Source organism: Polistes canadensis, unplaced genomic scaffold (genome assembly GCF_001313835.1).
Source record: "Polistes canadensis isolate GaletaPanama2010 unplaced genomic scaffold, ASM131383v1 scaffold_282, whole genome shotgun sequence".
Classification (NCBI taxonomy): Eukaryota; Metazoa; Arthropoda; class Insecta; order Hymenoptera; family Vespidae; genus Polistes; species Polistes canadensis.
The window spans coordinates 174,162-191,448 of NW_014569829.1; the positions used below are offsets into that span (position 1 = coordinate 174,162).

Sequence of the window (17,287 nt, forward strand, 5' to 3'; positions counted from 1 at the left end):
TTTAAATTGAATTATTTTCCAATCGGTTTAAGTCTATTAGTTTAATTTTATTTTGAAGAAAAAGGAAACAAATAAATCATTTCAATTATTTGATACGAATTTTCGTAAATGTTCATTCACATAATTCAATACAAAATAAGGTATGTTAAGACAATTAAGACATTTAAATTGAATTATTATCCTAATTTATAGCCTATTGGTTTAATTTTATTTAGAAAAGAAAAAAAACAAACAAATCATTTTAATGATCTAAATTACGAATTTTATCCTGTTTCTTATTTTTTCTTTTTTTTAGAAACGATGCAGAAATGATTAAGAAAAAGATCATAGTTAAGAATGAACTCGTTTGACCTTTTCCTCTTTCTCTTTCTCTTCCTTTTCTTTTCTTTTCTTCGTGACACCATCATCTGTCTATGTAGTGTCCGTCTCAACGTAACCGATAACGTTGAGCTTGCTTATCCAGCATGGATATCAGCAAGTGAAACGGGTCACGTCAAAAGCGTGTACAGAACCCGATGACAAAGACTACGTCACTTTTCTTAACCGGATGTTGCACTTCTCACGCGGATTGGTAAGAAAGAAATGCAGATAGCACGAAGTAGTAGTAGTCAACAGGAATAAAAGAGGCGTTTGCCTTGTTCAAAGTCCTCTTTCCTTTTCTCTCTCTCTCTCTCTTTCTCTCTCTCTGTTTGAACTTTAATGATTTCTTAAGAAGAGGGAAATGGTTTAAGTACACGATCCTACGATTTTGTGGTTCATCAGATTAAACTAGTTCTGTCAATATTACATTTGCTTTTTTTTTGTTCCTTTCTTTCTTTTCTTTCTCTTCTTTTTCCTTTTTTTTTTTATTAAATAATTAGAAAGAGATCGATATAAACGAGGTTTAACCTTTGACCGACGATGACGTTAGTTCCATTGCGAATATTTTACTTGAAATATCTTATTTTTTTTTCTAATAATTTTTAAAAATAGATATTCCCTTGTTTCTTTTTTTTTTTCTTTTTAATTTAGTTAAAGGACACCAAAGTTCGTCATTTAATAATTATCATTTAATTGGATTACATGTATTTCGTGTCACGTGTATTAAACTGGTTATATGTGTATTTGAAATGTATCAAATTATTAAAACGATTTGAACGAAAAGTTTGACAAAAAAAAGTAATTCGACACGAATTAGCAAAGTGTTCAATTTACTGTTTATATAAAATTAATATTAATTATTATTAATACGTTATATTTAAATATATATATACGATATTATTATAGAAATAAATTATATAACATGTAATTTTGAAATCAAGATCCTTTATATGTGTATTTGAAATGCATCAAATTATTAAAACGAAGTGTTAATTTATTTTTTATATAAAATTAATATTAATTATTTATTAATACGTTATATATATATATATATGATATTATTATAGAAATAAATTAGATAACATGTAATTTTAAAATCAAGATCCTAGGGACCCTACACGTCATCTTTCTCACTAGGTACATTATTAAAGGTTGAAAAAAAAGAACTATGAAGTGAGGGTTTGTTAAAAAGAGAACAAAAAAAAAATATAGAGGAAAAGACAGAGACAGAAACGTGGTAGAAACGTTTCAAAAATATTACTTATATATCTACACATTGCAGGTGCTCAAGTTTAATGCGGAATCTTGGAAGACGAAAAACGGGAAGTGCTCTAAGGGGAACGTGACAGAACCTAGGTAAGTTTCTTGAGAAATACGCACGACGTGAGATTTCTGCACGCTTACTCGGAAAACCTCTCTCTCTCTCTCTCTCTCTTTTTCTCGACCTGTGACCGCAATGATTTTTATCCAAATAAAAATGAGGAGAATCAGGAGAACGGAAAGTATCAGGAATGAAAGAAAAAAAAAAGAGAGAGAGAGGAAAAAAAGTAATTCGAGTGTATTCGTAAAAGTCGAAGAGTTACAATGTAAAATCAAGATATTCTTTCTCTCTCTCTCTCTCTCTCTTTTTATCCATTTATCTTTCTTTTTCAAATGGAAAAAGAGGGAGGGAAGGGGTGGAATCTCGATCTTTTGCCTTTAAATTCTTACTATGGGTATTCATAATTTATGACTTTAGAAAAGCACGCTACAGAATGAAAGTTGCTCGTTTAAAAGATAGCAAAAGAAATAGAAAAATAGATAGAGAGAGAGAGAGAGATTTCTTTGTGAGTATTCTATGACATATTTTATCTCTTTTAGCGAGATGCTTTTAAGAATAAAAAAAAAAAAGATAAATATAAATAATATTACAACACTATAAAATATGGTAAGAAAAAGAAAGAAAAGAAAATGAAAATATAATAATAATAATAATAATAATCAATTAGTTATTTCTTTCATGTCCAAAAATAAAATTATTAATAAATAAGTATCATAGAGAAATTGGACATTAAAAAGAACTCGAACTTAATTTTGATTAATTGGACATTTCGTTTTTTATTAGGACAAAATTTATTTTGTTTCAGTGTTCAAATATAACGGATTAAGAGATAACGAAGTTAAGATGTTTAATTTTTCGAATATTACAAGAATGTATGTCTGTTCAAATGAAAAAAAAACGCTGAATTTTAGAGATTAAGTTGCTGAAGAAGTCCCCCAATAAAGGGACGAAACATCTAATTAATCAAAACTATAAATTCAAGTTCTTTTTAATGTCCAATTTTCTTACGATACTCATTTATTATTAATAATAATAATAATAATAATGAAATATAATTTAGATTTTTAGATAAGTTACCTTAGAATGACGGTTTTGACGAATGACTGTTTGAGATCATCTGACAATTTGACCGGATGCAGGAAAGCCGGAACGTGTAGCCTTGATCTTGGATACAACGGGCCATGTGGTACAAGTAACGTCAGAGAATCATCGGTCTTGAGTTCTTTGTAGGCCGCACGATTGGGCGCAAGGGGTACTTGGCCTAATGGCGTCACCGGTTGAATTTGTACTCGAGGCCGACAGAAAGCTGCCGCCCCATTGTCTGAATTACCTGAGGCAACCTCCTCGGTACGAGGTTCCAATACGGAATAAGCTACCTGTACGAGTCTTGGTAAAGTCTTGGCGACCTTGACGCGCCCGGAAGAATCCGGAGGCGGTAATGGTGCCCACCAGTTTGCAGGTATTGTTATTTGGGCCAAACAAACTCCGTTTTCACCGTCCGGACTGCATGCTGCCGTTAAAACGGAATTACTTGAACTGGATGACGATGAAGAAGAAGAAGAAGAAGATGATGAAGATGACGGTGACGATGAAGATGACGATGAAGAACCCGAGGAGCTTGAATAATCTCTTCTTCCATTATTATTAACGTTCCTTAATGGTGTTGCCAAACTAGCGTGCAGGACAACGCATACTCTTTGATGACGTGCCAAAAGTAATTGTCTTCTACCACCGGCCTCGCTTCCAGCGTGGAACAAAACCCTGAGGACCGGTGCATCCCTGGGCACGCTATTACCAACCAAATGCGCTGACATGTCCAAATGTCTCGCACCCAATTCCTGTGCATCCATTATCGTTGCCGCTGTCAAATTGCGCCTTGTCTCCGGTCCTGGTAATGCATCCAATGGATCGGGTACGATATAACGGGCTGGTACGGTCTGTTTCGTGCTAAAGGGACCGTAACTAGCTCGTACTGAAACTGGCTCGCTTGTTTGAAAGACGGTGAACTTGTCTATTGATAAGACTGAACCTGGTGGCGATGATGATACGGTACCGGCGTTGTTCGACGATCCTGATACGCTTCCACCTGTACCCGTTGACGATGCAGCTATCGCTGGTATCGTATCCGTTCGTGATGGGTAATAAGGTCTTGGTGTATGCTTCAAAAAGAATCCTCCATCTTTGTTCTCGAAATGGACCTCCACCGATGCCGCTACATCTGCAACGACAAAATACCATACACACTTTCATTAAATTTTCACAATTTTTCTGAATTTTCTTTTGATTTTTTTTTGTTGAAAACATAAAATCCATTATCTTTCTTTTATTTTTTATTTTCATTAACAAATTCGTATAGTTATTTTACTCATAATATAATTATTATTGTTTTCTCGTCTACTTTTCATCTTATCAAAGATTTATCGTTTTAATCAAAATCTTTGAAACGTTTTCGTTACGATTAGATGGCTTGGATGAATGAATGAAGAAGAAGCAACAAAAATGAGAATGTAAAAAAGTAGAAGTATGATTAATCTAGGCATGTGGCCTAAAGCTTATACGGTAAGCTTATACCGGTAAGGGTTAAATTTGCATTCCGAGAAGAAGGATGTACGGGATCAAGGGGTTATACAACGAGACGGTGTGTTCTTGTAAACCAAGCGCATCAGAAATTTCGTTACGGTTCGGCAGACGCTTAGAAATGCTTTTCCGCTTTCGTGAATATTGATTCTGAGAACATGAACAGAGAGAAATAGATAGAAATATAGATAGATAGATAGATAGATATCTAAAACTTTATCTTTGGAAAAAGTATCATTTATTCCATGTAATCATTTTTCAAAATTAACAAATCGTTTTGTTAAAATAATACGTTACAATTAATTCATATTAAATAATATGAATAATACGAATATTCAATAATTTAGATATTAAATTAAATTGATATCAAAATCACATCATCATCATTATCTTTTGTTTCGTTTTATAAAATTCTTCATCAGTTATCTGAAAGATGGATCAAAAATAATCGAAAATAATAGGACAGGAGGGGGAAGAGGAAAAATACTATTTCAAAGAATACAAAATTCTTAGGATTATATTATAAATAAATAAAATATTAAATTAGTTTGTGAATGGGGTATCGCGAATTAATATTGCTACACTTCGATATAAATTATATATTATTTGAAAATTAATTTCACATGGAATTCACATTAGTTCCCGTTCAAAAAGAGTTTTATAATTATAATCATAGTTATTTTTTTTAATTTAAATATAAAACGTTTCGTAATCGAGTAAAACAAAAAAAGGTTTTTGAATTTGATTATCATAGTTTTGGTCTCGTAAAAAATGTTTTTTCATTTTCAGGAGTTAGCAATGAAGGTATAAAGTTGGGTCTCGTGGTAAGCTTCCCCTCTCTCTCTCTCTCATTGGAAAACTGGAAGCTGAAGGAGATATTGGATTCGAAACTTAAACTTCATCGTGCTATACCAGTTTACTCGATTAATCTTAAGACACGTGTGTTTGAAACATAGATATAGTTGCCATCACTAATACTATTACTATTACTAACTACTACTAATATGGGTTTATGAAAAGAAATACGCATCTATTCATAGTACGTTTTGGAATGGGCCGTGGGGGGGGGGGGGGGGGGGCGGGGAACCTACTTTCTGGCTTATAACTTACGATCGAACCAAGAATAAGATTGCGTTGTTCGATGAAACTCATCGATCTGAAACGATGGGTGTAATACTTTATTATAAGAAGTGAAATGAAAAGTGGAACGTATCGATACGTTCGATACGTTTCCATTTTTTATTAAAACAACTACGATATATTACGTTAAGTAACAACGCGTGTATTTATGTATGTATGTAGGTAGATAGATAGATAGGTTGGTTGGTTGGTAGGTGAGAATGGGTTGGTTTAATATTTTTTATTCCGTCCGTTTATATTATAGTTGAGATAAAATATATAATATTGATTTACGTTCAATAATAAAATACTTAAATTGTTATTAAAAAGAAAAAGTAATATATATTATAACGACGGATATATTATTATTTTATATTTAATAAATCATAAACGTTTTTCTATTTAAAAAGAACATTTCGAAATATGATTTGTGTCCATTCGTATTACACGTTTCTCAACTTATTGTGAACAATCTTTATTTTGACAATAAAAATGTAATCAAATTTCATCGATATTTAATGTTAAGTGTGATGATAAATGTTTTAATCATGGTTTAATAAGAAATATAATAACTATTAGAAAATGTTGTCGATGTATCGGTTTAGGATTAGAAACAATAGTTAAGTGAGTGGGAGGGGATCGGGGTCGGGGGGGGGGGGGTGATGTAATTCTCGCACGGTCCCGAGAATTCAGCCCTTGAATATAAACGACGTTAGTGGTGTCCTGTTAACGGATCTTATAGGTGCCCCATGGCGCTTAGATCGTGCGACGTTGGCAAACTTGTTGGCGGTTCTGAATAGAGATTACACCATAATAGTGTAGAGTCGAGCAAGCAGCAACCCTTTGGATCAGAGTGTCCACGCAAAGCCCCCTCCTAGCCCTTTTTGACAACCTATTTCTCCGGATTTGCTATCACACCGAGTAGCTAGTGTGTTACGTGCCTAATTCAAACGTATATACGCTAATTATGTGATCGGTAGTTAAAAACAATATCACGAGAGGATACAATTATCTTGTAATTGTTTAAAATTAATTCTATACCCAACGATCAACAACAAAAAATAAACTCAAATTAATATCTCTATATTTTTCAGAAATTGCAATGCCGTAAATTGTATCACTTTGCCAATATTTTGAAAAGTTTCTGTAAATAGTTTTTATACTAAAAGTGAATAGATTTTAATGATTTTTAGATTAAATTAAAGTACACTCTTTTGTCTACGCGTAGAATACTTTGTCGAGTTATAAATCGATCTGCAAAGGTTCATAAAATGTCAGAGAATGCAGTGCTATAATTTGTGCATCTTTGCTATTTCTTTGAAAAGTTTTGCTAATTATTTTTTATTCTAAGAGTGAATAGATTTTAATGATTTTTAGATTAAATTAAAGTACACTCTTTTGTCTACGCGTAGAATACCATATCGAGTTATAAATTAAGCATGTAAAGTTTAGAAAATGTCAGAGAATGCGATGCTGTAAATTGTGCATCTTTGCAATTTCTTTGAAAAGTTTTGCTAAATATTTTTTATACTAAAAGTGAACAGATTTTAATGATTTTTAGATTAAATTAAAGTACACTCTTTTGTCTACGCGTAGAATACCATATCGAGTTATAAATTAAGCATGTAAAGTTCAGAAAATGTCAGAGAATGCGATGCTGTAAATTGTGCATCTTTGCAATTTCTTTGAAAAGTTTTGCTAAATATTTTTTATACTTTTAGCAAATGGATTTTAATGATATTTATATTAAATTAAAGTACACTCTTTTGTCTTATGTGTTATAATCCTATGAAATAATTCAAATGAACATTTTAATATTTTTCTATTATACACATAGATTAATATAAATTATTAAAAATAACATATTCTAACTTTTGATATTTGTAATTTAAACTATAATGAAATATGTATATATATATGTACTTGTTGTTTGTTATAATCCTATGAAATAATTCGAGAAACTTTAGACGAAATCGTTCGAACGATCCACCACTACAACCACCATCACTACCACCCCCCGTAGGGCTTTTGAAATCGTTACGGAACAATATGCTTGATAGCCGCGCACGCCTTTTGTGTTAAAAAGTTTTCCATCCCAAGTAACTTCTTCCTTCCAACCCCCGGAGTCTTTCCTCAACCAAACCCAACCACCCCCACCTCCCCCTCAGGCAGCTTTCTTCCTTTTCTCTTCCATTCCTGTCTCCTATCTCTGTCCTTTTCTTTCTATATCTTTAGTGTTCCTTCCTTCTTCAACAAAACTTTCCCTTATACACCGGATATTCATTTCGCATAACAAAGTTTCCTCCCCTTTCCCTCTTCCCTCCACCCCCTGTAGATAGGACGCTTCTGAAGGGTAGAGACACTTTCTTCTTCTTCTTCTACTTCTACTTCTACTTCTTCTTTTTCTTCTTATATTTCAACCAACGAAAGTAGTAAGTTTATCCCAGACTGGGATTTCTGTTATACAACAAGCTTGCAAATATTTCTCTCTCTTTTTTTTTGTTTTTTTGTTTTTTCTCAACAACGTCCTTGAGTTTTATTATATAATATATATATATATATATATACCGTGGTTAAATCGATTATGATAAAAATTATTTTGTTTTATTCGATAGATATTTAAAAAAAAAAAAAAAAAAAAGGAAAGAAGAAAAGGGTTAAACGTTTAGCCCTATTCGTTGAATTGTGTTCAAAGAGAGTTTAACACTTAGACAGGTAAGAGAAACCCTACGTAGCTACGGTTATAACTTTCATTAATTCCAGACGACGGCATATTTAATTACAACGTGTATGGAACGTGACAAATTTTGTTACGACATCTGCATCCTCGTCGGCGTTGCATTTAATCATCGCCGAAAGCCTCAGCCCGTATTTTAACATTCGTACAAGTGCAATGAATGCCAGTAAAATACATTACAACGTTTAAATATATATATATATATATATATATTTATGGTGGGTGTAAGTACGTAAAAATGAATGCCAGTAAAATACATTACAACGTTTTAATATATATATATATTAATATATATATCCACCATAAATATATATATATTTACACTCACCATATATATATGTATTTATGGTGGGTGTAAGTACGTAAAAATGAAACGAGAATTCTGGAAAATTGAATGACCGATTATTATTGCGAGAAAAACTTGGAAAGACTGTGTGACGTGAGTATTATTAATAAAAAAAAAAAGAACAATAAACAAAAGAAATAGATTTTGCCGATCATTAGCTTGAGTTTTTTTTCTCTGAAGGAAAAATGAACGTTAACGTTGACGTTCGATCGCTATTTATCTTGAAACCTTGAAGCTTCCACCTCCTCCTTCACCTCCTCTTCCTCCTCCTACGCTTTTCCCAAACGATCATTTATTCTCCAAAAGTCGCCACTGGAAACGATCATTCTTCTCGAGCTTAAAAAATCGTCAACGTCAACGTGAAAACACACTTTCAGGCGTGTGCACCGCTTTCCTTGTTAGTTAAACATCAACTTTCTAAAATGTTTAACTTTCTTACCAGTTATAACCGAGATATAATCCCATGCCTATTATTATTATTATTATTATTAAATCGTCAGATTATTTATCATATTATTATTGGTTTAAATCACTGTATGTAATAATTTGTTTTTTTCTAATTTTCATCAAACCTCCCTATCCAATAAAAATGATACCATTTTCATGATCAAAATACAACAAGAAAAATAATGTTCGATTTTTTTGCTATTAAATCATTATTTTCATTCCATTCTAATAGAATTACTTTAAGAAACACACACGTTTTGTCAAAATGAACATTCATATGTATACCAAAATTAGAATAATAATTAAAAAAAAAAAAAGAAAAGAATACGCACACACAAAACATAGAAAAAATAAAACATATCAAAACCGAAATTATATCATCTAATGATATTTTTACAAATGAAACTCGTAAGGATATATAATATAACATTAAAATACATATATATATATATTTGAACTTATTATTATATATATAGAAAAATATATAATATAAAAATTAGTGTACAAGCAGGAGAACAATAAAAAAAGAAATAATACAACAAACATAACATATACCATACTTTGAGATAAACAACGATTTCCTTCCTTCGATATACTGACATTCAACCCCCTAAATAAAGATACTCTTTACGTAATACAACCATACATACATACACCCCCTACCCCACTCTTATCTCATTCTATTCTATTCTTCTTTTAACTTCCTCTCTTTTTTTTCTTATACAATAAGATACTTAAAAAAAAAAAAGAAAAGAAAAGAAATACTATAGTTACATCCGAACGATAAAACCTTTTGGTTAGAGATTGCTATGGAAAACAGTGTCCCCCTTGTAAGAAAAGTTTGTGAAAACCGTACATACATATATATATATATATATCCCTCTCTCTCTTTTTCTTTGCCAGTTGTAGAGTTGAAAGATGCAAAAGGTTTTTGGAAGGGATGAAGAAGTAGGCTGAAGAGGGAAACAGTGGCAAGGGGGTAAGGGGGGTGAGAGTTAGAAGGGTAGAGAAAGAACAGGAGAAATGGAGGGGGGGATGGGGGGGCGGGGGAAATGCAGAAGTGGAAAAGAGAAGAGGACTGTTGTAAATCGGTAAGAGGAATGGCAGGGCATGGCAAGAATCTTACTCACTCTCTCTCTCTCTCTCACTCTCTCTCACTCTCTTTTTCTATTTCTTTCTCTCTTTAGGTGTTAGCTGGAATCGAACATAAATTTTATCGCAAATCCCCGAGTAAGGCGGCAGCTGCCCACGCCGAGCTGGGCTCACGTAAAAATGGTGGAAACGCGAGAAAAGGAAGAAGGAATAGGAGAACAACCTTATAGGAAGGAAACTCACATTGGAAGGGCTCCCCCCTCCCCCTCTTTCTATTCCTAACACCTTGTCCCAGCCCCCCTCCTTCTCCTCGTCCAACCAACTCTTGTCCTATCCCCCTTTTTTTTCTTTTTATTTTTTCTTTCTCTCTCTCGTTTCTTATTCCACCTCTTTTTATTTTTATTCTTATTCTTATTCTTTTTTTCTTTTTTCTTTTCTTTTTATCCTTCGCGCCACTTATTTTACCTTAAACTTCTTTCTTCTTTATTATACTCCTAACACTACTCCCCCCCTGTCCCTGTCCCCCTTCTCTATCTTCTGGTAGTATGCTACCTGTACCTATCTCACCTCTACTATTCCTTCTGGTTTCTTCATTTTCCTTTTTTAACTCTTCTCTCTCTCTCTCTTTCTTTCTTTCTTTTTTTTTGTCTCTTTTTATCTGGGTATTGCATCGATTTGCATAATAACCAGCGCAACGGCAAGATAATTCGCTTCGTACGGGGTAATTGAATAATTTTTAACGATCTTCTTTTTTTTACTATCTTTATATAATATATGTGTGTGTGTGTGTGTGTTGTATAGATTAGGTTAACTAATAAGTAGATATTACGATGGAATTTTTAAATAGTTTACATTTAAATATGTAATATGCATATTTTTATTCTCTTTTTGTTTTTTTTTTTATTGAAGATACTTTAATAGTTCCGTATCGGAATATAAAATATATAGCACTCGATAAGGTTACTACCACCACACCGAGTTTGCTATATCCAAGTATCGCTTTAGATATCTTTTCCTTTTTTTTTGTTTTCTTTAAATCAAATATATATATATATATATATTGAAAAGAGTTTATTGAAAAAAGTTGTTTGAAAAAAATTCCCTAAATTGAGGAGAAGAATTTAAATTTCTATGTAAAATCGGTTTATATTATTTTGTATCAAACGAAATTCGTTTTATTCCTTTTTTTTTTGTTTTCTTCTTCTTCATAAATCGATACGAACAGTCTCTCGCATAATTTTATGAAATCAAAAGAAAAAGGGGGAAAATCGAAAAGTGATTAGGTCACGAGACAATTTAAAAGAGAAAAAGAAAAAGAAATAAAAAGGGGGGTATTTACTAATTCGTATAATTGGATCACCCGGTATATAGGTGCACTTGAACGGGATAATCGTCGTCGTCGCGTGCCCGAGTGAACTCTCAAGCGTTTACTCGAAATTATAACGCGCATCTTGACTGAGTACTTCTTCGGTAGTATAATTTTTCTCCCTTGTAAACACGAAAGAAAAAAAAAAAAAAAAAGAAACGGGGGAAGGGGAGGGGAAAATAAAAAAGAATAATAAAGGAACGAACGAATAAAAAAAAATTGGAATAATAATAAAAGAAAAAAATAGAGAGAGAGAGAGAGAGAGAGAAAGAGAAAAAAAAATGTACAAACGGTGAAAAAGATCAGAGCGACGTAGCGTAAATTATAATGATCTTAAAGGAGCATTACTTTTCACCCTCTTTTTTCTATTTTTTTTTCTTTTCTTTCCCCGGCCCCTTATCCTTTCGTTGGAATCATTTCCGGGGGAAATTAAAAAAAGGAAGAAAAAGATTTCGCGAGATTTTCGATGCATTTTCGAGGGGTACACATTTTTCTTTCTTTACTTTGAATTTCAATTACTTAGGATAATTAATTTTGGATTATTATGAAACCTTTAAGAGTACGATCAAGGATTTTTAAATTATTACAATTTTATTCTTTGATAATTTCAATGCCAACAATCTCGTATATTCATCGAATTTCTTTTCGAGTATGATACTTTAGTGTTATTATCTTATCTGGATATAACTCAAGTAATTTCATCATTTTCTTTTTATTTTGATTAAAAATAATCACACAAAATATGGGCAATAAAAGTACCGATAATTTTTAACGATAATTAATTTATCTTTCTCGTATGTCTCAACTTATTATTCAATTATATATTTGTTATTTTTACATTTTTTTTTTCTATATTTTTTTTTCTTGCATATTTAATACAATATTATATAACAAATTTAAATACACAGAAGTACGTATCACACAGTAAACGTATACTTTTTTAGTTCTGTAAAATAAAGAATAAACGGTCGGATAGGACAAATCGTTAATAGACCATGAATAGTAAACGATTTGACCGCGTAAAAATGGCGGAAACTGTCATAGCGTGGAAGAGGAGGATGTGGAGGATGAGTAAGAGGAGGAGGAGGAGGAGGAGGAGGAGGAGGAGGAGGAGGAGGAGTAGCAAGCAAGCACGAGCAGCAGTGCTCGTAAATGAAATGAAACGTACGAATGCGATAATATTTTATTAACGTCCTGGCATACATCATACTCAACCACGTACTCGCGTATTTGACGGACAAGGGGAAATGAAAAAGAAAAAAAGAGAAGAGAGGGGGATTGAAAAGAAAAAGAAAAAAAGTAAAAGAAAAAATAGACGACAGGATACAAATAATAATAATAATAATGATAATAATAAAAAGTATACCCAAGGGAATAAACGAAAACGGGGAGAAATAAAAACAAAACAAAATAAAAATATTCAACGATTGATTGGGGGTGTAGAGAAAACAGGCAAGGGGGGGTTGGTTTCAAGTGTGTAATCCATTTGTTGTTGTTCTCGTTTATCTCGCAACCCTTTTCTTTTTTTTTGCTGCTGTTGCTGTTGTTGTTGTTGTTGCACTCTTGCTTGCACTTTAGTTTGCTCTCTTGGATAGATACGCAGGTAGAGTATCCCCCCCACCCAACCCCTCGTTGATGATGAACGAAAGCATTCAGTTGTGAGAACGCGTGAATCCGATCGGATTGACGTCGTTGATTTCGTGGAACATAGTCGTTTTGGCATATAGGGGCACGTCGAACCACTGATACCTCTTCGTTTGGCTCTCGTCCAGGTCGTACTCCAAACACCGTCTAGGAAATCTGCCAAGGGTCGTTAGCACGTCGTCCTTTAAACTCAAAACTCTCTTTTTCTTTTCAAACAATCAGTGAAATTCCGCGCGGCATACCACCATCAGTGTCTTTGAAAGGATATAACCCTCCCTTCCCACTTCTTTTAAATTTCGCGGCTTATCGAAACATTATCGAAAAAACATATGCCCCCCCCCCTTCTGACGTAAAAGGTACGTTCTATTATCCTACTACAAAGGATTCGGAGTACTTCTCTCGAATATTTTTTCACGATGTTCTTTTTTTTTTTGGCAAAGAACTCTTATTCCCCACTCTTTTAAATTTTTCTTATTAAGAATTATCATTCTACTTGTGTCGGTAGTGAATTTGTATTACCAGCCAAGAAAAATGTTCAACGTTAAAAGTCCTATTATACGTGTAATAGAACCCTTTCTTCCGAGCATTTTCTCTGCCGGTTTTGTGATGCTTATTGTGAAAACTAAAATGGCGCCTAGGGAGAACTCGTGGAAAGCCGCGCGGATAAGTGAGGTTATGTTAGCGCGTGTGTGTACGTTATTCGTTTATAGATAATTACGAGTTACATTTAATGTTCTCAGGTATATTTTCATTTTGTTTTATATTCTAAATTACTTATAATAATATAAATGGTGTCTTCTAGGTAGTAGATTTATATATGTGTATATATATTTCTTTTTACAAAATCGACGCCATTTTAATGCGAATTGTTTTTTCGACTGGAAAATTTGATTTTGAAAATTAGTCGAATAAATTAATGGGAAAAAAACTATAAACTAGAATTGCTAATATTAGTTGTGCAAAAAATGTGCACATACAATCACGGGAGTTTAGATTGTGTTTTGAGAAATAACAATAGTTTCGTAAAAAATCATTAGAAAACCTTAGAACTTGTGAATGGACTTTCTGTATATCTCGAAACATACACACACACACACCCACACCCTTACACAATGATCTGTTAGATAAAAGCGAACTTACTTCGAGTAACGTTTGCAGTTCACAATTGGATAATCCTCGCGGTAACACTTGGTGTCCAAAACATTGAAGTACAGGAACCCGATCTTACCAGCAATTTTGTCACCCGAACGCTGGAGGCAGTCATAGAACTTCTCGTCGCAGGAACAATGCAACCTTACGCCACCGTCATTGTAGTTCATTGGTCACCGGAAGAACACGGTGAAGGGTTAAATTATTGAATATCGATAAAGAGAAACTTGAATTACGGGTCTTGCGCGATAGTAACAAGTAAACAGATCCTAAAAGATTCATTCTCGTCACGCGAGTTACGAATTTTTTTTTGTTCACTTTTTCTGAGACTATTACAAAAAAAAATAAAAGAAAAATATCATTATCCATCGATAACAGTGTCAATTTACGAAGGTATTAATCAAATTTCATAATACAATGGTCATTTAATAATAATTAATCCTTTATATTTCAAAGACCACAGTTGTTGTTATTCAAGTATCGATTGATTACTACCTACAGTTATAATCAAATTTGCTTGGATTGCAAAGGTTTGATGAAACAATTTAATCATCTTTTTTAATCGGATTTAATCGGTAAAACCTTACCTTTTTTTTTTTGTTTTTTTTTTTAATTCCAACGTATAAACACGGTATTTTCCATTTGGGAAATATTTTCAAATCGATACGGAAATTAAACGGTAGGACGATATCCAATAATATTCTATACCGTAAATTTATTTGATTTATACGCTCGATAAAATATGTATTAGATATTTGGTAAATGATCGGTAATTGAAAATGCTAATGGTAAACAAGTATAATTAGAAAATCAATGTTGATTACGTTTAATGTAGAAGCAAGTGCTAACTAATCAGGATCTAGTGGCCAATAATTTCTACCTTCTCTTCCCATGTTTAACGGGGATTCGAATAGGTCAGCGTTGGGGAAGGGTGGGGGAGGGGGAATGGTGTTTCAATAACGAAACAATAAAAAGAGACAAAAAGAAATGAAACAAGAAATGAAAAAAGATTAATCCTTCGTTCATGACACTAGAATCAAACCAGTTAGTCCGATCGCTATGCCTGAGTTTCATGCGATTCATTTATTCCAGTTCGTTGGAGTAAACTAATAAAGGATGCAACCTATACGACACGTACAGGGTACGTATACACGTGTAATGATGACACGAGCAGTAGAATATGGAAGCAATAAAAGTAACGTCGTTCGATAATCCCACCTGATGTGTAGGTGACAGGCGAACTATAGCACGCGATACCCCATGTTCACATGGGTCAGACTCGTTAATCAATCATATTATTTGATTTTTATCAACTTTCAATGAAGAATATTTCATCGTCAAGAGGTAATCTTATGATTTACGAGATTCACCAACGGATCGATAGAATGATACCATTGTCTTGTTCTATCATTTAGGTTAACTCGTAACAAAAATTTATCAAACATTGAGCTATCACTATTTTGAAGATTATTTTTTCATTTCAATAGGATTTACTCATAAGGAGACCTTACGGTTGTGCTCTGACGGATTTTAACGAGCTTTGGTATATTAGTAGTATACTTTTAGAGTGTTAACGTGGTAAAGTATTTTATCAAAATGCGAAACCAATTTTGAAAAAAATGCTTTTAAAGTTTGGAATCAATTTGATGCGCTAGCGTAAGTAGTAGCGTACTCGCTTTTCGTGCTGCTAGTTATTGGTTCGATCCTTCTTTGGGGAAGTTTTTTTTAACAATTTGTTTTTATTTGGTTTTTTCATAATTCTCATAATAATTTCATAATAATAGAAAAAATTGAAAACTTTAAAAGCATTTTTCTCAAAATTGGTTTCGCATTTTGATAAAATACTTTACCACGTTAACATTCTAAAGGTGTACTACTAATATACCAAAGCTCGTTAAAATCCGTGATGGCAGAACCGTAAGGTCTTCTTGTCAGAGAAAAATGACTATCGGATTAAATGAAAATCACATTTCAAATCTGTTACAATAATAATTAACATTTTGGGGGAGATATTTGGATAATTAGCAAAGCTATTTGTTATTTATAATTTTACAAATGCACATAAACGGGTAATTGACAGTTTTCTAATAGCTAATCGAATTCCCTTTAACCGTAGTTCCATATGCGAAATATAGTTCGAAATATGAAATAGATAATCAATAAACTTCACGGTTATGTACCTTTACAAATCCAAATACATAGTTAATTGACAGTTTCCGAAGGTACCTAAATTCATCTTAACTGTTCCCGTATGCGAAACATATTGCATCTAAAATACGTTCAATTAGTGCTTCTCTCTCTCTCTCTCTCTCTTCCCCTTTTCTACCATTTTTTCTTTTTTCTAATAAACCATACGGCTCTTCATCCAATCCCATGGACAATAAATAATCTAAGAGGTTTAATTTGAGGGTCTTGGGTAAGGCAATTTATGAGCCCAACATAAGTGGGATTTAGACGGTACGTTTAGGTATACGAAATAAATGAATCAACCGGCCACCCACGTTCCTATCTTTTTTTTCAAACGATCATTATAAAAAGAATAGAAGAAGAAGAAGAAGAAGAAGAAAAAAATAAAATCCTAACCTCAAAAATGAAACAAATTTTGAAAAGATACTTGAAAATCTGATAGCTTTGATTGGTCAGAAATAATATAACCAATGAAATGATTGAAAAAAGTAAGGTTATTTTATCACCTCGTATAAAAGGAAGGATTTGTCAGATTATATTTTGTCGTCATAGCTTCTATAATATCGTCACAATAATCATGTTCACGACAGCAAGCATCGGTTTCAGCGAATTTGCCAAGATCGTCATAATCCTCAGCAATGTTTCCACTTCCGCACCATTTTGTTCCTAAATATAACGAATAGATCAAATAAAAAGGAATCAAAGATAATAAGTGAAAAGTATTTTAAAACAAAAATAATAACATAAAATAAAATATAAATCAAATTAAAAATTTTTAAATCATTCGTAGGAGTAATCTCACCTGGAAAGATGAAATTCAACGGACGACGCGTATTTTCACGTAATTCGTTTCTATCGTCAAGCACAAAATCAGGAATACTTATTTCTATGACCCAACCGTGTATTAAAATAAAATTAAATATGGCAAGGAAAATAATTGAT

At 32.7% G+C, this 17,287-nt stretch overlaps 2 protein-coding genes across 2 annotated transcripts in view; both read right to left on the reverse strand.

The window, feature by feature from the left end:
- LOC106791054 overlaps positions 1–10,593 on the reverse strand; it is a 38,029-nt gene extending 27,436 nt beyond the window's left edge. The window contains exons 1-2 of the mRNA XM_014756409.1: positions 10,567–10,593; positions 2,759–3,924 (exon numbers count right to left, since the gene is read on the reverse strand). Coding sequence (XP_014611895.1) covers positions 2,759–3,924; positions 10,567–10,593 — 1,193 coding nt within the window. The remainder of the gene's footprint in view (positions 1–2,758; positions 3,925–10,566) is intronic.
- A 2,424-nt stretch (positions 10,594–13,017) lies between these two features.
- Positions 13,018–17,063, reverse strand: LOC106791055 (phospholipase A2-like; the record flags this gene model as incomplete). Its single annotated transcript, XM_014756410.1, has 3 exons — positions 13,018–13,165; positions 14,150–14,329; positions 16,852–17,063. Coding segments are annotated over 3 exons (540 nt in total), but the record flags the coding sequence as incomplete, so codon positions are not given.
- Between the last annotated feature and the right edge of the window lie 224 nt (positions 17,064–17,287).